General features: G+C 60.5%; 1 protein-coding gene across 1 annotated transcript; it reads left to right on the plus strand.

Annotated features, from left to right (window-relative positions):
* Positions 1 to 2,018: 2,018 nt before the first annotated feature.
* Positions 2,019 to 19,619, plus strand: MMP15 (matrix metallopeptidase 15). Its single transcript, XM_028096800.2, has 10 exons — positions 2,019 to 2,180; positions 11,889 to 12,037; positions 12,722 to 12,850; positions 14,135 to 14,442; positions 14,806 to 14,967; positions 15,979 to 16,232; positions 16,605 to 16,743; positions 17,626 to 17,776; positions 17,865 to 17,980; positions 19,168 to 19,619. The coding sequence occupies exons 1-10, from the start codon at positions 2,019 to 2,021 to the stop codon at positions 19,617 to 19,619; spliced, it is 2,022 nt and encodes a 673-aa protein (XP_027952601.1).
* The last annotated feature ends 6,291 nt before the right edge of the window (positions 19,620 to 25,910 follow it).

Genomic DNA, 25,910 nt, shown 5'->3' on the forward strand with positions numbered 1-25,910 from the left:
AACCTTCTCCCCAAGGAGGCCCTTCTATGTACTTCCTTCTAGAATCCAGTTCAGCAAGAATCCTGCTAAATCAGTTTACTCAGAATTTCCCACCCTGAGATCTTATCACGTTAGGCATCCCTACAACCCCCAACCCCCACAGGTGATATCTGATCTCCCTGGTCCACCTTCAGCCAGAAGCCCCCCATCCCCACCCCGCTCCCCACCTCCCACTCCACTTGCTTCTTGGCTATAAATCCCCCCTGTTCAGGTCGTATTTGGAACTGGGTCCAGTTCTATAGTGGAATCTGTCTTCACCTACTGCAACAGCCTAACCTGTTTTCTTTCGCAGTGGTCTTTTTCCTTACCTGCCAGGTCTCTGAACATGCCATTTCCAAGCTCAGCCGGATCTCTGGCGATTTCCAGGAGGTGAGGCGGGCTTGTCCACCGCAGGGCTTACTCTAGAGAAACCTGCTCTCAGGTAGGGAAAGTTCCCATTCCCAGTGCTGGGAAGTGGCAGAGGAGAGGAAAGGTCTCCACCCTCCTGTCCTCCCCACCGGGTCTTCACCTCACAACCCTGGGGCCCAGTCGGTGGGGCCAGGACCGCTGTCCGTCTGGATTCACAGCCTCTGCGGACTTTAGACCGGGCCCCTGCCACCCCAGGCCGTCCTCATCCACGCAGACGGATCTTAAGCTGCTCCTGCAATAGGATCAAATCTAGCACTTTCAGCTCAGCTCTGTGGAAGTTTTGCCCACTGGCCCATCACTTTGTGGAACCACACTGTTACATTTCACTTGCACAAAACAATGTCCTCTGCTTGGACAAAGTGTCGAGACAGCAGAAGCATACAGGATCCTCAGCAGCCCTTTGCCCCACATTCCAGATAAGGACATGGAGGCGGCAGGTAAGTGGCAAAAAGTGCAACTGCCTCCCTCTGAAACCTGTGCTCTTGCCCGTGCAAGGTGCCCAACCTGACTGGGCAACTGAGGAGGGTCACTCAAGGACCAGTGACATCCTGAGGCTTTTTGAAAAAGCCCCCGGGGCCAACAAGCCGCTAGATTTTTATCTTTTTTCCCCCCTAAGACAGGACACTTGGGTCCCTCTTCCCTCAGCCTCCCTTCCTGCCCTCCACTGCCTTAGTATCCCTACACACCCGCCAGGTGGGAGAAAGAAGAGTCTTTCTTCCTCCTTGCTCCCTCCCTCTCTCTAGGGGGTTACTAGGAAGGGGGGGGTGTCAAACCCGCTCTCCACAAGCACCGAGGGAGTGACGGGGGCGAGCTGGCAAGGACTCCCTCCTTCTGGGAAGAGTAAAAGGGCCGCTCAGTCAGAATGCACCGCCGGCACCTGCTACCGAGAAGCCCTCCCGCTGAGGTACCGCCGCTGGCCCCCGCCCGGGCCGGCGCGCGGAGCGAGCACTGGCCCTTTAAGAGCGGCGCGCGGGGAGGAGGGCTGGGAGCGCCCCGAGCTGCGCCGAACTCGCGGGGGACGTCGGGCGCCGGCTCCCTGGCTCGCTCACTCGCTCCGACCGGCTCCCTGCGCCTCCTCCCGGGACTGCGCGGGGACCCGGGCCCGGGCGGGCGCGGGGCGAGCAGAGTCCCCGGGCGGGAGGCGCGCGCTCTGGGCAGCACCCGGCCCCGGGCATGGACAGAGGGAGCTGGGCGCGCAGGGGGCGCCGCGGGACCGGGCGGCCGGAGCGCTGAGCCAGACAAAGGCTCAGGAGTTGCGCTAGCTTTCGGGAGCCGGGCCCCGGGCGCCGAGGCTGCGGGACCCCGCGGCGGGCGGCTCCGGCCGGCCACCTCCCCCCGTGGGCCGGCTCCGCGCGCCCGGACCTGCCCTGCCGGCTTCTCCTCGGGCGTGGGAATTTGCCGAGGGGACCTAAGCGGTTCCGGCGGGGACAAGAACCGAGAGGTCTGCCGCGCGCCCGCCCGGCGGGGAGCCAGGGAGCGTCGCAAGTTTCCGAGCCGCGTGCGGGGCCCCGGCGCCGGCCAGCGGGCGAGCCCTGCGTGCAGCGCGCCCGGCCGGGCTAGGCGCCGAGAGCATGGGCAGCGACCGGAGCGCGCCCGGACGGCCGGGCTGGGCGGGCAGTCTCCTCGGCGGCCGGGAGGCGGCGGCGCGGCCGCGACTGCTGCCGCTGCTCCTGGTGCTTCTGGGCTTCCTGGGCCGCGGCGCGGCGGCGGAGGACGCAGAAGTCAACGCCGAGGTAAGGACCCCCTCTCGCCCGGCTCCTCCGCGGCGGGCCGGGGGCTTGCGGCGGGGGGGGGGGGGGGGGGCGAGAGGGAGCCACGCCCGCGGCCTGGGGCGAGGGGTGGAGGGCGCGGAGACGAGCCCCCGTCCGAGAGATGGGGGGCGGGGAAGAAAGGGGCCAGCGTAGCTGCCCCTCCCCAGCTCGCCCTCTGCGGCGCACCTCATCCCAAATCCTGGAGGGTGTAGGACTCGCGCCCAATCGACCCCTACGGCCCTGCCCGGGTCACTGATCCGCCCCAGCCCGGGTCCCGGGAGTCGCTTCTGCTGCCCCCAGCCCTCGCTCCCCTCCTTCCCTCTCCCCGCGCGGCTGATTCCTCGAGAGTCCTGCGGGCGCGCCGTGACGTACCCTGCGAATGGGGAGGGGGCTGCCCTGGGGGGACCACGGGCGGAGCGGGCAGCTCTCCCGCCTCGGTAGCCTCTGGTCTGGGTGACAGCGAGCCGCGCGCGGCGGGCCGGGAGGTGGGAAGGGGTGCGAACCTCCGAGACAGCAGTCTCGGGTTGCGGGGCGCTTTGGCGACTTCCTTGGGCTCTTGCGCGGAAGCCGCCCCGTGGCCAGGTGGGTCCGAGAAAGATCCTGTCTGCCCCCGGCGCTTTCTTCCACTAGCGCCCCTACGCCGAGGCCTGGGTCGGAGAGGGCAGACTCCGAACGTGTTATCAGGAGCCCGCCTGACGTCCCTCCGGAGCCCCGTCTCCGGATCGGTCCCGCTAGTGACCAGGCGCGGCCTTCTGGGCGCAGAGTGGGGTCCAACCAGCATCCCCACCACCACACGCCGCCTCGCACGGGGTCGCCCAGCGCGGTCCTCCCGAGCACGGACAGTGAGGACGGTAGCTTCGTTGCCCCAGCAAAAGCTGGGTCCCTTCTGTCCAGACTTCTAAGACCCGACTCCCTGCCCCGGACTAGGAGAAGGGTGGGACTGGGCAGGAGTGAGGGGGTGGGAGGAGAGACGCGCCTCTGTGCCAACCCCGGTAGGCTCGGGCCTCGGTGCCCTTGGGCGGGCCTGGAGCCTCCTGCAGCCCGGGCTGTGGGCCTGAGTGCCTTCTATTTGCAGCCGGGCCGGCGCTCCCTCCCAGCCCCCCGGCGGCTTCCCCACCTCCCCCGGCAGCCTGGGAGATTTTTCCGATGGAAGCCTGCCCTTCCCCGCCCTACTTTTAATAAAAGCATGGAGGAAGGGCAGGGAATTCCTCCCGGCTCAAGTTACACCTCCCATCCAGTTCCCCACCTGCTCTGCCCTCCCTCCCTGGCCTGGCCAGGGAAAGCTGCGGGGAGCCAGGCCTTGGCAGGAGGTGGAGTGGGAGCCCAGCCCGTGCCCAGTCCAGCTGCCCCCTCATTTCACACCGGTGGTCAGGCAGGGGCTTATAGGGAGTTCCTGCTGGTGGGGACTCCTATCCAGGTACTGGGTAGAGAGTGCTTATTAGGCCCACCTGCTACTCTGGAGAGGGGGAGCCAAGGACTGCAAGTCATAGAACCACCCTTGAGGAGTTTACAATCTATTTAAGAATGGCATCTGTGGGGGCACCTGGGTGACTCAGTTGGTTAAGCCCTTCGGCTCAGGTGATGATCCTGGAGTCCCAGGATCGCATCCTCATCAGGCTCCCAGCTGAGCAGGGAGTCTGCTTCTCCCTCTGACCCTACCCCCATCCCCCACCCCCCCACCGCCACTTATGCTCACGCTGTCTCTCACTTTGTCTCTCAAATAAATAAAATCTTTATTTAAGAAAAAGAATGGCATCTCTGCACAGCAAGCAATATATGGATCAAGCTCGAATTTGGTGGCCATGCCTGTGAATTGGCATCCTGGATGGATGGGGTGCTGGGACCTATAGTTGGAGGGGCTTTACTCTCTTTCCTTTGCTTCTGCTCCTCCATCACTCCCCTCCTCTCCCAGCTGAGGGAGTACCCATAGCCCAGGGCCTGCACCATCAGCCCTGAGTACCCACAGACCAGGGCCCTAAGCCAGTGGTGGCTCTGGTTAGAGATTTGTGACTGGCCTGCAGGCTGTCTCCTGGGGGAAATCCTGGGTTGGGGCATTGCTGGAGGAGACTCTGGAAGGTAGAGTCTTGATGTTGGCTTCCAACATCAAGGTAGGACCCTTGATGTTGGAAGCCAAGGTAGACAGAGGGGTAGAGACAGGTGGACTATCCCAGCAACTACAGTTGGCTTTGGGGCACAGGCTGTTCTTTGGAGTCTGTCAAGTCTGTCCAGATTTGGGCCCAAAAAGTCAAGCAGCTTCAGCAACCAGCCAGGAGGCCATGGGAGAACTGTCCCCAGATCCCCCAGCACTCACGGCCTGTGCTGAGGCCGACTCAGAATGGCAACCCCGCAGCCCTGGGAGAGCCCTGCCCTGCCGAGCGCTCGGTTCTGGCCCCTTTGCTCCTTGACCAGATGCTCCCTGCTATCCTCACCGCTGCCCAGCTGGGATTTTGACTTCTGCCTGAGGCCAGCTATGGGGGTTGCTGTGGTCACCACTGCCCCCCACCTCGGATTAGAAGACTGAATTTGGCATACTCCCCCAAATTCATAGGTTGAAACCTGACTCCCGAGGCGATGGTATTAGGAGGTGGGCCTTTAAGAGGCGATTAGGTCATGAGGATGGAGCCCTCTTGAATGAGATTGGTGCCCTTATAAAAGCTGCCCGAGAAAGCTCCCTTGCCCCTTCCGCCATCTGAGGGCACAGCAAGAAGTAGGTAGTCTGCACCCCAGAAGAGAGCCCTCCCCAGAACCCAGCCGTGCTGCCACCCTCATCTTGGACAGCCGGGGCCTCCAGAACTGTGTGCAATGCATGTTATAAGCTGCCCAGTTTATGGTATTTTTGTTATTGCGGCCCAGACAGACTAAGACATTTGGCATCTTCCATGTCATCCCGAGGTTGATGTGGCTCACACAGCTGGCCACTCAGGCGGGGGCCGAGCCCCATGGCCAACTCTGCTTTCTGACCTGGAGATGTGGTCTCTGAGGCAGCAGAAGCAGAGAGGGGTTGGGGGCTGTCTGCTTGGATGCCCTCCACCACACAGGGTCCTAGGAGGACCCCACAGATGAATGTGAGGACCTGGGGCCGTGCAGGTGGCGGAACACTCCGAGCCTGCGGCACCCCATAGGTACCTTCTAGCTGGAGGAGCCCCCCTGAATCAGGGCTCCCGTGAGGCTGCTCCCCAGGAGGACACCAGTTCTGGGGATGCCTGGAGACCAGTGGCTGTGGACTGGGCCCTTTGGGGGAGGTAGCCCAGATGTTGCATCCCCAGGCAAGAACAGCATAGGTATACAAGCTGGGCTTGGATCAGAGAGACAAAGAAGGGCGCCTCTTACCAGATACCATGACCCTGGTGGGAACAGCAGGAAATGAGCAAGAAGACCCAACTCAATCTCTGACAGCTGGACAGACAGACGAGGACCTAGGTGCCAGCCATCATCCAGCCTGTAGAGATGCTTCCCATCCTACTGCCATCCGATGGTCAAGCTGCCAGAGCCGGGAGGCCAGGGTGTGGAGCAGCTTTCCAGGGCTGGCCGTTAGCCCTGAGAACTACCTTGTCCTCCCAGAACTGATTGCCGCCCCGGAGGGGTGAGAGCCCAGCTTCACGTTGAGCATTTAGGAGCATGGCACCGGGTACACAGGAAGCGCCTGCAAAATGGTGGCCAAGCACAGTGACAATGAGCAGCAAGTAGCATTTGCTGTTGCATGCTGGGCAAAAGGCTGCAGGGTGCCATCCTGTGGGGAGTCTGCAGGGCTGGAGCCAGGCGGGAAGGAGGTTGTAGGGGTGGGGCAAAGCTGCCCTTGGCCGTCCCCCCACCTATCCAGCCACCCAGGCTTTGCCCCGGTGAGTAGCCCTGTCAACACTGATAACGCCTACAGGAGAGTTTCCAGGTGAGGCCTCAAGGCCTAGCTCTCAGCCAGCCCCAAAACCACTAGCAAACAGGACAACTTTCACCCCGCCCCCTGGCCAAAGAACCCATCTGTTTTCCCCTCCAGGTTAAGGCTTGCAGGAGCAGGCTGGTAGGGGGCAGGGTAAAGAAACCCAGGAACTCAGGCAACCACCTCCTTCCTGCTTCCCTGGCTGGACATCCCCCACCCCTCCTACGCCCCCTGCCACCCAGAGCCCCTTCCCCACTGTAACGTAGTGGGGGAGGGCAGCTTGAGCCCCAAATAAGCAAGTGTGTTCTTCTGGAACTGCTAAAATATGGACCGTGCTACCTCGAAAGGTAAAGGATCCAGCAAGGACAGGGGGCCTGGCTTGGTGCCCCCTCTCCTCACTGGCCTTGGTCTACATCATCTCTGCTGTCATCCCTGTGTGGTGGGGAGGGAGTGATAATACTGACTCTGTTTTGCAAGGAAGGAACAGGGGCCTCAAAGAAGCTTATTTAGCCCCCCTCCATCACTCGAAGGCCTGTTTGGCGGACAAGCAGTTGGGACCCAGGGGCAGGTGTCCCTGGGAGGCAGGTTTCTGCTCAGCCTGAGGAGCAGCTTTCAAACAGTCATTAATGCCCAAAGACAGAACGGGCTGCCTTGGTGGCAGTGGGCACCCCATCTCTGCAGGGGTGCAGGCTGGAAGAGTCCTGGGCCCTGCTACGGTCCATAGAGGCTTCAGTGAGGTAGCTGGATTTGACGGCCTTGAGGTCTTCTGCAGACTGAGGCGGGATGAGTCTAGGGCTGGGTTGGGTCCCCTCGCTGGTGAATGTGCTCCTGGCTCAGATCCCCTGGAGAGGGCGGGCCCAGTGGGCCCGGGGTGCATGCTCTGCATCTGCAGGGCCTGTGGCTTCCCAGGACTACAAATCTCTTTTCAGCACTGGCTCTGTGCCGGCCAAGACTGCGAGTGCAGAGCCAGGCAAGGCCTTGGCCTCCTCCCAAGAGCCCACAGACCAAGATACAGAGTAAGGGAGACAAGCACGACAGGGACTTCGCACCATGGAAGGTCCGGGTCTGTCACCGGCAGCCCTGACAAGATGCCTTTTATGCCTGACCGGCAGCCCTGCCAGGGCGTGCTTGGACTGCACGGAGAGCTGGGTCCGATAAGGCGGTGGGAGGGGCCCCAGCCCTCTGAGGCGGGGAGCTGGCCAGGGGAGCTGGCTGTGGTGGCAGCAGGGGTGCTCCCCCTCCCCCCGCCCCTCACAGCTGCTTAATGCACAGCATCGATCCGCAGCTCCTTCTCAGACATACCCTCCCCGTGGGCCTGCCTTGGCATTGCCTCAGCAATTCTGGGGGCCAGCCCTGCTGACACGGCCCAGCACCCAGACCCGGCCAGAGAGGCGGGGGGTGGGGAGGACTAGATGCCCTCCCCCAGTGCTGTGCTGGGCTCTGCTCCTTGGGAGCTGGTGCTACTTCACACGCGGCCTGGGCCAGGAGCACTGCTTGTAGGCTCCAGTTCTAGCCAGACAGCTGTGTGACCCTGGGTGGGCTACTCGCCCTCTCTGAACCTCACTGTCTGTATAATGGGGACAGGGTACTTGTGAGCATTGAATGGGATGAGAGTAAACTGTCTGGCCCGCGGCAGGTTCTCAGCCTTCTGCTACGGTGTTTATGGCCTCTCCTAGGGGCTGGGGGGCCAGGAATCTCCCCTCAGACTCCTGATGGCCCCATGTTTGCTTACCTGGGGTTAGCCACTCACCTGAAGCATTTATACATACTTTTTTTTTAAATTTTATTTACTTATTTGAGAGAAACCATGAGCGGGGGGAGGGGCAGAGGCAGACGGAGAAGCAGACTCCCAACTGAGCAGGGAGCCTGACACGCGGGGCTCGATCCCAGGACCCTGAGATCATGACCTGAGCCGAAGGCAGATGCTTAACCAACTGAGCCACCCAGGCGCCCCACATCTATACATACTTATGGGATGGGGTCTAGAGCTCAGGAAAGAAATGCTGGAAGAAGCCGGGTGGGTAGGTTCTCTCTGCATGGGCCCTAGAGCTCTTTTCAACCTTCCCTGCCTCCCCCTGGACAGTGGCTCTCATAGAGGATCTCCCCCCTACTTTGCTGCTTCCTGACCCATCTGTGCCTCGGTTTCCCCACCTGAGAAACAAAGTTTCACCTGCTTAGCATTATCCCACCTATGGGACTATAGGTAACAAGGAAGAAAAGGAGGCTACTTTTGTAAAGGACAGACTACAGTCACCAATAGGAGCAGGAGGGGCTTGAACACAGGTCCTCCTCAAGTTTGAGACTAGGAGGTTGGTCATGACCTTGGGAATCACAACCCCCTTTTGGCCCATGGCAGCAGAGCATGTCAGCAAGCTGGGACTTTAGGGGTACAAGTAGCCCCTGTCACACACCTGTGCACCCCGATCCCATGCTCTTTTCCCTCCGCGTCCTCACCTTCTGGGTTTGTCACACTCCAGCGGTAGGGTGGAGAGAAACATCCTCCCAGACACATGGGACAGGAAAAGCCCACACAGCCCTACGGGTGGTGTAGACTCATGGGCACTTGGCAGTCAGCCCTGAGCACAAGTCGGCCAGAGTCAGGCAGGCTCCGGCAGCTTCTTCATCCTTCCTCGGGCTCGGCTGCTCGGCCCAGGCCGCGTATCTGCTCTCCTCCCTCACGTGCCATTGCTCCCCGGCCTGGCTTCTCATCCTGGCCATGGCCAAGGGCATTGGTCACCAGGAGACTGAGGGCTCAAGGCTTGGCTGATGCTGACTGAGATGGAAGCTCTTGGCCTCCCTAAGACCCCAACGGTGCTTGTCTGTGGGAAGGAGGGTCCACAGGCACCCATGGGACCTTCCTGGCAGCTCCTGAGCTGCCCCCAGGAGTGAAGGGCCTCTCAGCCCCGTCAGCTCTGCTGGGCTCTGGAGCTCTTCACTGCAGACAGGCCCAGCTCCCCTCCCTTTCCCTCCCCAGGGCCCCAGCCTGAGCCTCCCCCTGTCACTGCAGACACCACTAATCAGCCCCTTGGTGGCCTGTGATTGCGCTCCCTGAGATATTTTTACCTTATGCAGATAGGTGATGTAGAGGCGTCCTCCTCCGCCAGCAGGCAGCTCCACCTCTCCCGCCATCCGCTCTCACTGCCGGAGCTGGCCTCGCACCTCCGCCTTGTCTTCTGTGTCTGCCCCAGCTTCTTTGGGAGACTGCCCATTACGGGCAGTGGACTTCCCACCCTGCCCCTCCCATACACACAGAGCCTCAGGAGAGGATTCCCGTGCTTGGGAAGAACAGGGAAGGAGCCCTGGGCCAGAGGGGCGTGGAGGGCCAGTGGCGGGGGGCGGGGGGGGGTGCCTCAAGGCCTCCCCCTGCTGCTTGGCCCTCACCTGAGGCCTCCTGGCACTCAGGCCCTGTGGGAGGCTGGACCCTTCATCTCTCTCTGGAGAGGCAAAAGACTGCCGTTCCAGGGACAACCAGACAGGCCTTTGTCATTAATAATACATTTACTGAGCACCTTTCCCTACGCGGCACATCGCCACGCAGTGGTGCGGACTCCCCATCGAATCCTCACAGGAACCCGTGCAATGAGGCAGGTCCTGGTCCAGCCCGCCCCATAAGTGGGATTTTTTTTTTTTTTTTTTTTACCTCTGCAAGTTCCTCCCCAGTGCCTCCTGGAGGGCAGTGCCTGGGGCCAGCTGGCCTGCTAACCCCTCCCGGCGCCCCCAGCTCCGCTGCTCCAGCCACCATCCCAGGGCAGGGGAGCTGCTCGGCGACAGAAGCTCCCCTCTGAATGGCCTGGGCACTGTGGTCCTCTCCTGCCTCCTTTTCGGCCTGACATGGTTTTCAGTAAATGCAGCACTTGATGAGTAGATGTTTGATTTTTTTTTTTTTTAACAGCACTAACTTGTGCACCTGGAAATAAAAACTTGGCGGTCTTTAGTCTGACAACAGCCTAAAACACAGGAGGCATGCAGCCATACCTCAGAAGTGGCTGGGCCAGAATCTGTCCCCCGCTCTGTCACCAGAGCTGATGGCTGTTTCCCAGGGCCTGGGAGGCCTGGAAGCTGCAGCCGGGCACCTGTCCGTGTCACCCTCTTTGGCTCAGCAGCCACTCCCTCCAGTGGCCACCTGGACACCGCTGAGCCGGCTGTGTGGGCCGCCAAGCCATGCCGGGGGGCTGGCAGGCGGCACTCAGGGAGCAAGTCTTTGAGGACTTGGATGTGACGCTGGTGGCAGACAGACATGGGCGTGGCCCTGGCCAGCTGACACAGGGCTGTTGGTTCATGGCAACCACCATATCTGGCCATCACCCTGTCTTATGGGACTTTGATGTGCAGCCTTAACCTTCCAGAGCCTCCTAGAGAGCAGGCCTCAGGTGCCCTCACCCTGGGGGGCCCCCAGAGACCCAGGGTGGGCCAGGAAAGGTACAAAGGACACTTCCCTGTGGCCAGAGCCTATAGCAGTCCCTGGCCTCTGTGCTCACCAGCAGCCTCGCGTGGCTGTCACCATGCTGTCACGGCCAGGATGGATTCTTAGCACAATTCAGCTCGGCTCATCGGGGATCCCGTCCTCCAGTTTGCGACTGTGACAGTCCTGTCTGCTCGCAGACTTGCAGGCGTGAAGCCCTCCCTCTGCAGGAACACCTGGTCTCCCCAGGGAGCCTGGAAGCCCCTGGAGGTCAGCACACCTCTCCCGCGGTCCTCCACAGCCTCCAGCTGGTACGGTGTCTGGCACGGAGAGGGCGCCACAGAAACACTTGGCAGGAGGTGGGGGGGGGGCGGGGGATGCATGGACAGATGGATAGATGGAGGAGACTTGCCCAGCAAGCTCTGGAAGGGGACGGCACCCCTGTTGTGTGCCAGCCGCTTTTCCCAGGGCTGCCCCATTGCTCCCTGAGAAAACTCAGGCCCGGTGAGAACAAAGCGTTTGTGGCAAAGCAGGGACTGAACTGCAGGTCTCCTGTCCCACCGCAGTGGGCCTGGGTGGGCTGCCCGAATCCATCTCTTCTCCCGGGAGGCTTACAGTCTGCAGGGGAGCAGCACCAAGGGGCTGGTTTTCCTACTTGGGGAGACCTCAAGAGGTTCTGAACCCTTCAGGGTCCCCAGCAGTCTGCCAGGAATGGTAGGGGGCCCGCCCTGGAGCAGCCAGTACAATAATAAGGACAGCTACTGTGGACTGTCCTCACGGACACAGTTCCCATCCTAATGGGGCAAACAATAAACACCGAACTGAAATATATAACGTGTCAGACGACAAGGACAGGAAAGGACAAGAGAGAATGCAGAGTATGCAGATGGGGGTCTTCTTTTAACACTGTGTTGTCAGAGAAGAGACCCCTCCAACAAGGTGAGGTGAAAGCAGAGACTGAGGAAAATGGGTGTGGGAGGCAGACAGATGCCTGAGAGTGTTTGGGCAGCAGGAACAGCAAGTGCAAAGGCCCCGAGGCAGGAGTGTGACCATCGGGGAGGTGGGTAGGGCTGAGGGCTGAGGCAGGGGGCAGGTAAGGAGCGCCTGGCAGCTCCTGTAAGAACTGGCTTTGCCTCTGAGCTGGGAAGTCTTTGGAGGATTCTAAGCAGAAGCAGAAGATTGACCAGACCTGACTTGTAAAGGCCTTTTGTTCTGGCTCTTGTGTGAGAACAGACCATAGGAGTGGACACAGGGAGAGCAGTACAAAGGCTCACACGGTCACCGGCAGCAGGAGGGGGTGGCAGCCCCAGCAGGGCGATGGTGGCCGTGGCGGGCGGTCGTCGGATGCAGGCTGCGTCTGTTCAGAGGTAGCGGTGCCAGTCATACTGACCCAGGGGTGGCCTCTCCTTTGCAGAACTGGCTGAGGCTCTACGGCTACCTGCCCCAGCCGAGCCGTCACATGTCCACCATGCGCTCCGCCCAGATCCTGGCCTCAGCCCTGGCCGAGATGCAGCGCTTCTATGGGATTCCCGTCACGGGTGTGCTCGACGAAGAAACCAAGGCGTGAGTCCCTCCGTCTGGCCCTTCCCAGGCCCCACTGGCACCTGCCCTCCTTCTGGCCTGCTCTGACAGGGGTTTGGCAGGTGGAGTTTCCAGAACAGAGTGGCTTAGATAAGAAATGGCAGATGGCTGGGTCTTCCCTGTGCTGTTCTCATTGGCTGGGAGAGGCGGCCTGAAGCTCTGTGTCAAGGAAGCTCCTGAGGCGAATCAGGCTGGGCAGCAAGGAGCATGGGATTGATTAGTGATGTCTGCCACAGGCAGGGCGGGAAGGAGGGAGCAGCACGCGGGCCCTGGACCGTGGCTGGGACATTTGGCGCCGTGCTGAATCTGACCGAGGTGACAAGACCCAAAATCGCATCCCTGAGCATGCACTGAGCACAACGTATCACGGACAGAGGGCCTCAGGAGTAACTCTTCCATTCCTGGGTGATACCGGTGAAAGGGGGCTCACCTTCGTGGAGCCCCTGCTGGGCACTCGGTCTTCCAGTCTGAGTCAACATGCCTGTTTCTCCGATGAGGAAACTGAAGCGCAGAGAGGGTCCCACCCCCACCACACCCATACAGAGGGCAGCTGGAGGCCAAAGGCTAAAAGGTGGAAGAAGGTGGACTGCCTGGAAGAGGCAAAGCCAAAGCGGGCAGGCATCGGGAGGGAGGCTCTGGGCTTAACGCTCTGTGTCTGTGACGCAGGTGGATGAAGCGACCCCGCTGCGGGGTGCCAGACCAGTTTGGGGTGCGTGTGAAAGCCAACCTGCGACGGCGGCGGAAACGCTATGCCCTCACGGGGAGGAGGTGGAGCAGCTACCAGCTGACCTTCAGGTAGGGACCTTGGCTGTCCAGGGCAGCAGCCCTCCCACGGCATCAGCCGGACACTGCTGGCTCCCCTCCCCACCCGGCCGAGGCCTCAGGCTTCCTAGAGGGCTTGTCTGGAAGGCTTCCTTTCCCAGAAGCCCACCCCAGGGTGCCCAGCATAGACCATCCGACCCGCTCCCATGCCGACAAGATCAGCCGCATATCCTAGGCAGTCTTCCCCCGGCGAAGGTCAGGACCCTTGGAGCTGCTTCCGCTCTGTCCTCCTTCCCTCCCGGCTCCCCGTCCCACCCACCAGCAGCTGGGGGGCTGGCCGCACAGCTGGGGGCCTCCGCCGTGCCTGGCACACGGGGCTTCAGGCATCTAAGGGGTGGGGGCGGGTAGCAAGGTGTTGGAATCCAGGCATCTGTCAAGTGGGCAGACAGCAAGTCCCCTGCACAAACCCTGGTCCAGGCACCCTCCTCCTTTGGCAAGAACCGCCCCCCCCCCAGCCACGTCGCAGTCCCCAAGGGATCCCCTTCCTGTTTTAGTCCAGCCACGGCCCCACCCGCAGCTCTATCTCCTGAGGAAGAGCAGCTCCTGCGGCCACTTAGACCCCAGGCCCCCAGAGCGAAGTCATGGCCCAACCAGCTTTTAATGGAGGAGATCTGTCCAGCACACAGAAGCTTAATCTGATTTATGTGGGTAATACCAGGCATCCTCCTGCCTTTATCACGTGCAGACTCGGGGCCCGTGTTCTCCATGAGCTCATTCATGTCATCCTCCCAGCTCCCCAAGATGAGAGCCAGGACTCTCCTTTTCCCATTTTACAGATGCAGAAACTGAAATACAGAAAGACGAAGTCGCTTGCCCAAGGTCATGTAGATCATGTCAGAGCCCGGCCTTGAACTCAGGACAGCCTGACCCTGCAGTCCAATAATCAGAACCGCTTGGCCCGGGTTTCCTAAACCTCAGCCATTTGTCTCCAAACCGTCTAGTTCTTTCTCTTAGCTACATAGCACCTGTTCTTTTATTTGCTTCGTGGTTTTCTTATTTAAGCTAATTGGGCGCCATGCAACCTTATTTAGTGATATCCTCATGAACTCCCGGGTTTGACGTGTTAGTTCTCCTTTTCAAATTCACGTCAGAATGAACTAATGGTTGGTATTGATGGGCACTGTCGGTGAACCAGCTCAGATCTTAGGCATGTCTCTTGGGACCATGTGTCTTCACCCACAACCAGTGGGTGCTAGCAGTGGACAGTGGAACCCAGTAGGCCCTGGGTTCACTCCTTGTCTCCCTGCCCACCTGCAGCATCCAGAACTACACAGAGAAGCTGGGATGGTACCACTCGCTGGAGGCGGTGCGAAGGGCCTTCCGCGTGTGGGAGCAGGCCACACCCCTGGTCTTCCAGGAGGTGCCCTACGAGGACATCCGGCTGCGGCGGCAGAAGGAGGCTGACATCATGGTACTCTTTGCCTCTGGTTTCCACGGCGACAGCTCACCATTTGATGGCACGGGGGGCTTTCTGGCTCACGCCTATTTCCCTGGCCCTGGTCTGGGCGGGGATACCCATTTCGATGCAGATGAGCCCTGGACCTTCTCCAGCACTGACCTGCATGGTGAGGACACCTGGCCAGGGCAGGGGAGGGGAGGCACGGCACAGCCGGCCCTGGGCATTGCCCTCTGAGCTGGTTCAGCAGTTATGGGGTTGGGAGGGGAGAGCTTCCCTTGCGCATTTCTCTGGAGCACTGACCCTCCATCTCAGTCTATTGTCCCATGATCTCTAAGGGGTGGTAGGGAAGGGAAGGGATCATCATACCCATTTCCCAGGTGGGGAAGCTTGAGGCCCAGCAGTCAAGAGCAGCTCAGCCTCTCCTAAGATTAGCAGAAGGGCCAGCTCTCTGATAGCCTCAGCCCACAGGGCCTGTGGGCCGGGTCCTAGGCCAGGCCAGAGCTGACTATGCTGCCCGCCCCCACTGCAGGGAACAGCCTCTTCCTGGTGGCAGTGCATGAGCTGGGCCACGCGCTAGGGCTGGAGCACTCTAGCAACCCCAGTGCCATCATGGCGCCGTTCTACCAGTGGATGGACACCGACACCTTCCAGCTGCCCGAGGACGACCTCCGGGGTATCCAGCAGCTCTACGGTGAGTGGGCAGCGTGGGTACGGCTGGGGGGCTCTGCACGCCGGCTCTCAACTCCCAGCCCAACGAGGCATATGTACCACCACTAACCGTGTTTTGTAGATGAGGAAACGGGTCCAGAGAGGATTAGTGACTTGTCCACATCACTCAGTGAGTAACTGATGGTGCTAGAAATCACGCCCAGGGCTGACCGACTCTAGGGCCTGGCCCTCCCCCAAGGCCTTCATGGGGGCTCCAGGCTGGGGTCCCCAAAGCCCCTCACTGACCCCTCCTTTCCTCCTCAGGGTCAGTGGTATTCTTATTAGACTGGGAATGCCCCTGGGGTCCCAGACCCCGTTCTTCCCACTCTGGCTCCCAACCCCAGCCTGTCCCAGGCTCTCCAGTGAGTGTTGTTGGCTTATCGCTGCCCAGTGGCTTTGAGGCAGGTGGCACCCCCCTACTCAGGCCCCACCTGAGAAGGCCTCCAGTGGTAAGGTCTCCTGAGGACCAGTACTGTGGGTCAGGGTCTGTGCTCAGTGCCCCACGGAGCCCCTTGTTAGGGCTGGCGGTACCTGCCCTGCTGGGCACATGGCAGACACTCCCTTACAGACACCCCGGCAACCTGGCAATGAGATGGGCCCTCGGCAGAGGTCACGGGACCATGTTCTTTCCTCTCCTCTGCATGTGTCCCCTACTTCCTGGTCCACTGAAGCAGGCTAGTGTCCTGAGGGGACTGTCCCCAAGGGCACGTGGAGTCCGGGGCAGCCTCAGGGGCACAGTGACCCACGTCCAGTGTGGGGAAGTCGAGGAGGCTGTATGGAGGAGGATGGAGGTCCTGTGGGTGATAGCTGGTATGGCGGAGGGGTCTCCTGTGGACAGACAGGGACTTGTACCTGGCTAGGCCTACCACCGAGGCAAATGTCCCTCTGGGCTGGGGGCCCCAGGGTCCCCTGGTTCTGAGTAGGAGAACCTGGCATCCTGGCTGGGTTCTGGGGCTACCTGCTGACTTCCCACTCCCCCCACCTGACTCTGCAGGCACCCCGGATGGCCAGCCACAGCCCACCCGGCCTCTCCCCACCGTGACTCCCCGGCGACCAGGCCGGCCAGATCATCGGCCCCCCAGGCCCCCCCAGCCACCACCCCCAGGTGGGAAGCCGGAGCGGCCCCCAAAGCCAGGCCCCCCAGCCCAGCCCCGAGCCACGGAACGGCCTGACCAGTATGGCCCCAACATCTGCGACGGGGACTTTGACACAGTAGCCATGCTGCGTGGGGAGATGTTCGTGTTCAAGGTCTGGCCCCTGCCCATGCCTCCCCTAGACCCTTGGCCCCATCTCAGAGCAGGAGAGCAAGCCCCACATCCCACTCCCTGGAGCCTTTCCCCATCTGGCTGCCCAGGCAACCCCACCCCTCCTTCACTGAGCAGCCTATGGGGAGCCATCAGACCCTAGACCAAGAAGAAACCAGTCTGAGGGACAAGGGGCTTGACCAGGGTGACACAGACCTGCAGGGGCCTATGCGCCACCCAGGGCTCCCTCCCCGGGGCCACCCTGGCCTTCTGAGCTACCCCTCCACATCTCCCTGACCTGGGAAGGGGTGGATCGAGGAGATGCCTCTCCCAGGAGGAGGCTTGCTCTGCCCACTCACACACACGCCTTCCCCAGGGCCGCTGGTTCTGGCGAGTTCGACACAACCGCGTCCTGGACAACTATCCCATGCCCATCGGGCACTTCTGGCGTGGTCTGCCCAGTGACATCAGTGCTGCCTACGAGCGCCAAGATGGGCGTTTTGTCTTCTTTAAAGGTAAGATGGGGCAGGTGGGAGGCCTGGGCAGCCTTTCTGCCCTGGCCTCTGACCCAGCGGGCCTGAGGGAGGAAGAGAGCAAAGGGCTACATTGCATGTGTCATCCTATTGTCCACTGTGGGGGGAGACAAGTCAAGGCCGGGGTGGGGGAGGTAGATGGAAACCAGGAGACACCCGCGCCCCTGAGGGCCAGAGGCTGCTCCGACTGGAGGTGAGCGTCCATCCTCCGCATCATGGGGGCTCCGCATCAGTTCTCTCCCTCCTGGCCTCTTGTGCCTCCGCAGCCCCTCCTCGTAAGAACAGATCCCCCAAGCCCACTCGGGCAGGATTTCTGGGGTCTGCCAGCAGGGACAATGGAGCTCCCTACCACCAGCTCTCCCGCAGGGGCCTTATCCCCCTTGGGAGGGCCTCAAGGGCAGTACCCCCTGACGGACTAGCTGTGTCCCCAGCCCCCTGCCGGCCTCAGCTCATGCTAAAAGCCCCCGGGCCCAGAGGCCAGGCAGGGCTCCCCCTCTTTCCTCTCTCTCTACAAGAACTGTGTATGGGGGCGGGGCAGATGTTCACGCTGTAATGCAGGCCATTTATAGTGTGACTGTGTGGTGTGTGTGTAGGTGTGAGTGAGTGACTTGTACGCGTATGAGTGTGTCGCAGGTGCCCATGAGTGCCAAGTGCGTGCAACATGCAAGTGAGTCGCATTGTGTGTTGTCTTGGGTATGTGTAGGGGTATGATTGTGTGCATGTGTGGTGAGAGAGAGAGTGTGTGTGTGAGCATGGCCATGGATGTGAATGAATTTGTGGGCCCAGGATCGCACTCCCCGAGCCCCTTCCCCACAGAGCCCCTTCAGCCCCAGGCCCGTCCTCGCCCATCCCCCACTCCTGCAGGTGACCGCTACTGGCTCTTCCGAGAAGCAAACCTGGAGCCTGGCTACCCACAGCCACTGACCAGCTATGGCCTCGGCATCCCCTATGACCACATTGACACGGCCATCTGGTGGGAACCCACAGGTCACACCTTCTTCTTCCAGGAGGACAGGTGAGCACCCCCTTCCCCAAAGGGAGAAGGCCCCAGTCCAAGCCCCCCTACCCAAAGAAAACCCACAGCCCGGTGCTTTTGGTCACAGGTACTGGCGCTTCAATGAGGAGACGCAGCGCGGAGACCCCGGCTACCCCAAGCCCATCAGTGTCTGGCAAGGGATCCCTACCTCCCCCAAAGGGGCCTTCCTGAGCAATGATGCAGGTACCAGGGCCAACCCCCTGCAGTCTGCCTAGCACTCACCATCCCCCCTCCTCCACACCCAGGATTCACCCAGCATTGCGATGGCAGGTATGGGGGACACTGTGTCAGGCCTGGGCCGGGGGCTTCCAGAGCATGACTCTCCTGATCCTTCCTGCATTGTCTCCATCCCCTTTTTACAGTCAAACTGAACCAGCGAGTTTGAGTAAAGGGCCCCAAGTCCCACCACAAGGGAGTTGGGGAGTCAAGAGTCCAACCCAGGTCTGCCTGTGTCCAGAGCTGGCACTCGGGATGGCCTTGCTCCCTGCAGAGTCCAGCTGGGCCTGGGCAGCCCACTGGGAGCCTGAATCCTGAGGGGGTTGAGCTTGGCTCAGGTCACTGGGGGGCAAGGGTCCTCGCAGGGTTCCCACTTTCCCACCTGGAAAGGAAGCTTGACCTCTGTCACTATAACTGAGCAACAGGGAGCTGTGGCTTTTATTTCTCCAGCGGGGTCTCCAGCGACCTTAAGAAAAACCATTAGTCTTGGTTCTCAGGTTCCCGGTTCTTGGGCTCAGGGGAGACCTTGCTGGCTTTGCCGGTGCTTAGGCAGGTCACATGGCGTCTGTGTATGATGGCATCACTCTGCAGCCCCTCTGATCTCATTGTGTCCAGCAGAGTATGGACTCACCCACAGTTCAGACTTGACCCTTCCTGGGGCTGAAGGGATGTGGGCAAGGTGCCCAAGGCCACAGAGCTTGTCCAAGGCAGCGTTGGGCTCTGTTCCAGCCCAAGCTGTAGGCTGGCTGTGCGGCCTTGATCAAGACACTGGTCTCTCTGGTGTGGGGTGGAGCCAGTCCTGGGACAGGGTAGCAGGGCCGCCTGACTGTAGCCCGGGATGCAGCAGGCAGCAAGACCCTTCGGTGTCGCACCCTGGTCAGTGTCAGCCCAGCCAGGAAGCACCGGAAGCATTCGGTGCTTCCGAATCGCCCGGTCAGGCCCTTGACCGAACCCCCCCCCCCATCTCTGAGCCCGGTCTGGCTTCTGGAGTTGGGAGGGGGCAGATTTGAAGGTACTCACGCCAGCAAGTGAGAAGGGGGGGGTGCTTTAAAGCCGGGGCGCCTTCACGGCCTGGTCTTCTTTGAGGGTCTCGGGCGGGTGGGTGGGGCACGGCCTGACACCACTCATCCCCGCTTGCCCCCCACCCCCCGCAGCCTACACATACTTCTACAAGGGCACCAAGTACTGGAAGTTCGACAACGAGCGCCTGCGGATGGAGCCGGGCTACCCCAAATCCATCCTGCGGGACTTCATGGGCTGCCAAGAGCACGTGGAGCCGGGACCCCGCTGGCCCGATGTGGCCCGTCCGCCCTTCAACCCCGACGGGGGTGCAGAGCCCGGGGCGGGCGGGGACGGCGAGGAGGGCGAGGAGGGCCATGAGGCCGGCCCGGGCGGCGGCGAGGGGACAGGCGGGGACGGGGACAGCCGCGTGGTGGTGCAGATGGAGGAGGTCCCGCGGACGGTGAGCGTGGTGCTGGTGCTGGTGCCGCCGCTGCTGCTGCTCCTGTCTGTCCTGGGCCTCAGCTACGCCCTGGTGCGGATGCAGCGCAAGGGCGCGCCGCGCGCGCTCCTCTACTGCAAGCGCTCCCTGCAGGAGTGGGTCTGACGCGCCGCGCCCCGCCCTCCTGCCCCTCTCCGAGCTGCGGGGGCGGGGCCGCTGGGCACCGAGCCGGCAGCCTTCCAGGGCTCCCTGAGCCCCTGGGCCGGGGGGGGGGGTCTCCAGGCCCTCCGCCGGCCCCGCCCCGTTGTTTATTTATGCCCAGGTTTTGTTGTTGGTGGGGTTTTTTTGTTTGTTTTTTTGTTTTTGTTTTTTTTGCACACTAATTGAGTATTTGTTTCTACTTTGCTGACCAGGAGCGGGCGGTCCCTCCTGGCAGGGGTTAGAGCTTTCTAAATGGAGTTCTGCTCCGGACAGGGAGTGAGCCCCTCGCCCCCGCCCGCCCCCTCCCCCCCCACCTCTGGCTTGGCCACAGCCAGAGGAGCAGAGGGTCAGAAGGCCCAGCTGGAAAGTGGCTAAAGGGTTTCTGAGGCTCCTTCCCGCCCTGGACCCTCCTCAGCCTGGGCTGGCTTTGGAGACGCGTGGGGCCTGACTGGTCTCCACCCACCTGAATGTCTGCCTTAGAAGAGCTTTCACCCAGGGGCAGCCCCTGGCCACAGGGGACAGAAGGGTGAGGTGGCCTACTGGCCCTGAGTCCTGTGGAGTTTTGATTCCTTCCCCACCTACCCCTGTCAACCCGTTACCCAGGCTTCTCATGCCCAAGATGCCTACCCTGGCCCTGGCCAGCCGAGGAGCCCGTAGTCCCCAGCTCCCACATACCCCTTGAGCCTACCTTACACCTCCTCCCCTCTCTGCAGAAGAGGCCCTGAGCCTGCCTTACCAAGGACCAAAGGGGGTCTGCCGAGGCCCCTCCACCGAGGGGCCTCACCAGCCCCCCCAGGCTGGGCTTCCTGCCCCTGTCCACCCCTCTCTGAGCTATGACCCACCTGGGCTCCTTCCCTGGGCTTCCTCCCACTCTCCCTCACCCACACCACCGTCCTCAGGGGTCTCGGAACCCCACCAGCCTCAGGCACCAGCTGCCAGCCTCCCAGCTGTCCCAGGAAGACAGGGGGCTGATGGGCGCCCACAGCCCACCATGCACCCGGCTTGGGGGTTCCTCCCCTCCAGCTCCCTGTCCCCCAGGGCACTGGGAGGAGGGACACTGGTGGAGGGAGGCTAGCAGCTCAGCCCTTCACACAGACTTGCAGGCTGCAGCTCTGGAGCCCCCAAAGGAGCCCACTGTGGCCTGGAGACTCCCCTTCTCCTTGGCTCAGCCTTAAGGGCAGGGACGCTTCCTCCTCCTTTTCCTTCCCAAAGTAAGCAGGAGGCAAGGCTGCTGTGGAAATGGTACTGTACAGCCGGCTCCGTCCCCTCTGCTTCCCCTCGGCCCTGAGCAAGCGGGTCTGCCACCCAGACCCCTGAGGTCCCTGGAGGGAGACGCATCTCATGGACTGGCCTGGAGCTCGGGTCTGGCAGCTTGCTCCCCCCTCCATCCTCAGAACCGGAGAGCCAGCCAAGGGATGGGGGGGTGGAGGGCAGTGTCCACCCCCATACATTTCTTTCTGTAAATACTCTGCACTGATTAAATTGTACAGCCGGCAAGTGTGGCCTCATTGGAAGAGGCCCTGGGCCAGAGGGGCTGTGGGTGACAGGAGTGAGTCCAGGCCGCGATTAGGGCACTTGCCCTCCATGTGGAAGAGACCTTGTTCCCAGTTCTCCGGGGTTCCTTCCCAGTAGCCCTGGGAGGGGCAGAGCTCAGAGGAAGAGTGAGGGGTGGCTGCCCTCCACAGACCAGAAGCAGGTGGGGCAGTGGACTGGGGTTGGCCCTGCTGGGGTGGGGCAGAGAAAGAGTGCAGAATTTACTGGACATTCATTCACGGTGAGAAAGAGCATCCCAGCTTCCCACACGCAGTGTGTGTCTAGGAGGGGTGGGACCGCCAGGCCACGCCCCCCAGCCTTTCTTCCACCCATCCAGATGGGGTTCTGGGCAGCCTGAAGACCCAGCTTGGAGGCAAGAGATGGGAAGTGGTACCGCTTTGGATTTGAAAAGTTCCCCTTACCACATGCTCTGCTCAAAGGTTGGGGGGGGGCGGGCACCCAAGATCTGCCCTGTCATCTTTGAAAAAGCAGGAAATCACGCTGCGCAGCCTGCAGACAAGGCCCAAGAGAGTAGGAGACGGGAGCTTTACTGCCCCTGGGGTCTGGGCGTGGCTGGCAAGCCTTGGACCCCACATCCATCCTCTGGGCCAAGCTATTGGGCACTGGCCTGCACCCCCAGAAATGCAATGGTCTGCTGTAGTGGGGTTCCACCCCAACCATGGAGCAGGCCAGGCCTCCACAATAGCTGGGGCAGGGTCCTTCAACCTGTTCCAGGCCCCACCCTCCCCTCAGCTGCACACCTCCTCCCAGCCCCCCTTGATCCCACCCTTTCCTCTCTTTGTGTTGAAAACTGGCTGAGGAAGCCCCAAAGGCCTCTCAGGCTCAGCTAGGAAATGGCCCGTGAACCCCCCTCCACCACAGGGGCCTTGGTGGGCAGCATGGGGGTCCAAGGCACACACCATCTTGTCAGCTTTCTTGTGGCAGAAGCCACAGGGCCCCACCCAGGTCTGCCTTCTGCCTGAAGCCCAGAGGTCACCAGGCAAGTGGGGGCACAGGAACGAAAAAGGAGAGGACATGAGACCTCTCACTGAGCTCTTCCTCAGAACCCAGGCTAGGGAACAGAATTGGCAGAGGAGGCCTCAGCTTCTCAGGAAATCTCCTGAGGAGACCTCTACCCCCAAACTCTCTGGTGAAATCTCAAGACAACCCAGTGGCTGAAGGAACAGCACATCTGGTGAGCCCATGGGTGTGAAGGTCTCTGAGGTGTGGTGTCAGGCCTCAGCCCTGCCTCACAACTTGACACCCCCTGGCCCTCCCCCAGGATTAACAGGAACCTGCATCTTTAAATTGGTTTTGTTTAATGTGGCTGCACCTAAACTCACCATGGGCCCCACAGCACCTGTCTTGCTAATTCCCAAGTAAGATAATTAAGACTTAACAGATACACAAAAAGAAGTAAAATCTAAGTCATCTCTCCCCAGGCCAGTGTTGACAGTTTGGCGTGTTTCTTCCAGCCTTTTTTCCCTCGCATTTGCACAGCTTGCAGTTTTAGAGTCTAAAACATCCTGGGCTTCGGCCCAACGCCCCGGGTGCTTACATCTCCGTGGAGGGGGTAACGCGACCTGCTGCATGGGCCGCTCGGGGGGTGGGGTGAACGGAGGATGGGCGGCTGTACACGGCCGGCCACCACGGTGCCTGGCACATGGCAAGTGCTCAGTGTCGACTTGCACACTCCCCCACTTACATTTTATTCATGAGAAAAGTGGGGCTCAGAGAGGTCAAGTGACTTGGCCAAGGTCACACAGCCAGGACACAGCCACGCTGGGAGAAGAACCCAGACAGACTGACTTGCACAGCAGCTCAGCCCCAGCTTACCCTGGTGCTGCTGGAGAATAGAGACAGCAATGAGGAGGCCCCTGCCCACCCTGGTCTTCCCTCCCCACACATTCTAGGGGCTGAAGACCCCAGGGCCACCAACAGAGCCCCCTTTCAGGCTGGGGCAGGGGCCAAGCTGGCCGCTTCCTCCCCCTCCGACTTGGCAGAAAAGCCTTTTTGTTGTGGCTCACACAGAGGCCATTCTCTGGCTCACGGGAAGGAATGGCCAGCTTCCTGTCCATCCACAGCCTCCCAGACTGCAGTGGACTCCTCCACGTAGGTCCGAGAGGAACAGGGCTCTCTGTGCCTCCACAATGTCCAGTCCTGCCTCTGGGGCCCAAGGCTGCCAGGCTTTACCCTCCAACGTGTGAAACCACAAGAGAGGGGAGGGGTCTGCCACCCCTCGGCTCTCCCAGAAAATGCCGGTGATTCCAGGCCTCATGGCACTTTCAGGGCAGAAAGTGCCTTTCTTGTGACCCACCGAGCACTGGTAGAGGCCCCTGCCAGGCTGCTTGCCTTGTCCCAACTGTCCCCTGCCCTGGCTTGCCTCTGTGCCTCAGTTTATGCTGTTCCCTCCTACCGGAAAACCCTTCCCTGCACATTTCATGCTGTCTCAATTGTATCGATCCTTCAAGGCCCCGATGAAGGCTTGCCTTTTCCAGATTCCCACACTCCCTCCTCAAGATAGTTGAGTTTCCTTCCTCTTCCGGCTCACCCAGCACTTGTGTCCTGACCATTCCTTGTCTCCAAGCCTAGCCTACCCATCCTTTTTTTTCTTTTTTCTTTTTTAATTTAAATTCTAGTTAGTTAACATACAGGGCAATATTGGCTTCAGGAGTGGAATTCAGTGATTTATCACTGACACACAACACCCAGTGCTCATCCCAACAAGTGCCCTCCTTACTGCCCATCACCCATCTAGCCCATCCCCCACCTCCCTCCCCTCCAGCAACCCTCAGTTTGTTCTCTGTCGTTAAGAGTCTCTTATGGCTTGTTTCCCTCTCTCCTTTTTCTCTTTTCCCCCTTCCCTTATGTTCATCTGCTTTCTTTCTCAAATTCCACATATGAGCGAGATCATGTGGTGTTTGTCTTTCTCTGACTGACTTTTTTCACTTAGCATAATACCGTCTAGCGCCACCCATGTCACCGCAAATGGTAGCCCGCCCATCCTTACAGGCACCCAGTGGCCCCATTGCTCAGGAGCTGTGTGTCCTTGGGCAGGGCACTTCATGTCTCTGAGCCCAGATTCCCCATCTGTAGAATGGGGCTAAGAGCGTGCGTAGCTCATACGCTTGGGGAGCTTGACCGAGTGAAGCCTTGTGAACACTTAGAACAGCCCCTGGCCCGTGTCAGACTCTAAATAGCTTGTTACTAATACCTCTATTTTAGGTGCGGGTGTACCTGCGGGTGTACCTGACTGACTGCACTGAGGAGGCTTACCTCCTAGCCTTTCTCCCCTGGGGGTGTTTGTGGGATGTGGTCAAAGGTCGAGGAGCCGGGGGACAGGTGCCAGGAGGAGGGACATTCCTGTCCCACCAGCTCCCCTCCCAGCTGCCAAGCCCCTCCTCGCCCTCGGCACCAGCCCTTCTTCCCAGACCCTGACTCCGGTTTCCCCCCAGGGGCCCCTGACACCTCCCACCCCCACACTGTTCACCCACCTCCATCTGCCAGAAATAGCCTCCAAACCCCCCCTTCATTTCCAGCCAGGCTAAAAGGCCCCTCCTGGAAAAAACGGTATCAGTCCCCGGTCAGCATGGATCACAGCAATACACTGGATTCCATTAAGAAATCATTCCGAGTCACTGGAAAGGGAGAGGCAGCTAGACCCCAATCATTTCATCAAAACCACACAGCACCATCCTAAAACCCGTCGGCTCCGGTCAGATCAACCTCTCTGTAGAGATGGGGATACTGAGGTCTGGAAGGGGGCTGATTTGGCCACGGTCCCTCGCTGACCCTGAAACAGTCTTCTGGTCTTAGGCAGGACTCTCTTCCACCCCTTTCTCCCCTCCCCGCCCCACCCCCACCCCCACATGGGACCTCCTTCTTCTGCTCTTTGGAGAGCTGAGGGCAGGGTGCTGTGATTAATCCTGCCTTCCTGATAAAGGGTATGTCTGTGCTTCACAGAGCACAGATCATGGAGAGGAGCTCTGCCCTCTGCAAATAGCCCCCCCATTGTCCTGTGGGAACAACCCCTCCCTCCCTCTCAGGCCTCGGATTCTGGTACAGCTGACCCCATTCCTTTGGTGGCCAGATGATCTTGTGACCCAGGACTAGCCAATCAGCACCCCAGCTCATGGTTCAGGGGTGGGCAGAAAACCCATGCCGGGCCAATCAGGGCCTCCCTAGGACTTCTTCTGGAGCCCCTGGGAGAGAGAAGTCCTGTGTCTGCAAGGATTGCTGAGCTACTACAGCAGGAGCTAGCGGGTTATCCTGACACCATGTGTAGAGAGCCTGCCTCAGAGCAGAGACAGCACAGAGGGAAACAGAGCCTTGAAGATTCTGGAAGGCACCATTAGAGTACCTGGATCCAGCAAAGCCTGAAGCTCTAGGGCCCTAGGCTTTCAGTGTCATGTACCAATAAACTCCCTTTATTTCCTAAGCCAGTGTGGGCTGTTACTGGTTTGGGTCTTGGCTTCTTAGATTTTTGCCCTGACTGATGCCCAGGGTTCCAAACTTGTGCTTAGCTTAATGCCTTCTTTTTGCCCACCTAGGACTCTTCACAGGATAGTGCCAAACCCCATGACCACAAGGCACGTATCTCTTCGACCCTTGAATGTTTACTGAGAACCAGGCCTCTCTCTCAGGTCCCTGACACAACCCCCCAGCCTCAGTAATGCCGCCTAAGACAACATGGGGCACCCGAGTCTTCCCACAAGGCCCTGG

Source organism: Eumetopias jubatus, unplaced genomic scaffold, assembly GCF_037043125.1.
Source record: "Eumetopias jubatus isolate StellerSeaLion01/CBP00866 unplaced genomic scaffold, mEumJub1_p1.0 scaffold_10, whole genome shotgun sequence".
Taxonomy (NCBI): domain Eukaryota; kingdom Metazoa; phylum Chordata; class Mammalia; order Carnivora; family Otariidae; genus Eumetopias; species Eumetopias jubatus.

What these genes read in the sequence shown, in the direction of transcription:
- MMP15 (XM_028096800.2), top strand. Translation starts at nt 2,019, where the DNA reads ATGGGCAGCGACCGGAGCGCGCCCGGACGGCCGGGCTGGGCGGGCAGT. An exon ending in TTCTTCTTCCAGGAGGACAG is followed by an intron (nt 17,777 to 17,864) that starts GTGAGCACCCCC and finishes TTTTGGTCACAG; the next exon opens with GTACTGGCGCTTCAATGAGG. An exon ending in CTTCCTGAGCAATGATGCAG is followed by an intron (nt 17,981 to 19,167) that starts GTACCAGGGCCA and finishes CACCCCCCGCAG; the next exon opens with CCTACACATACTTCTACAAG.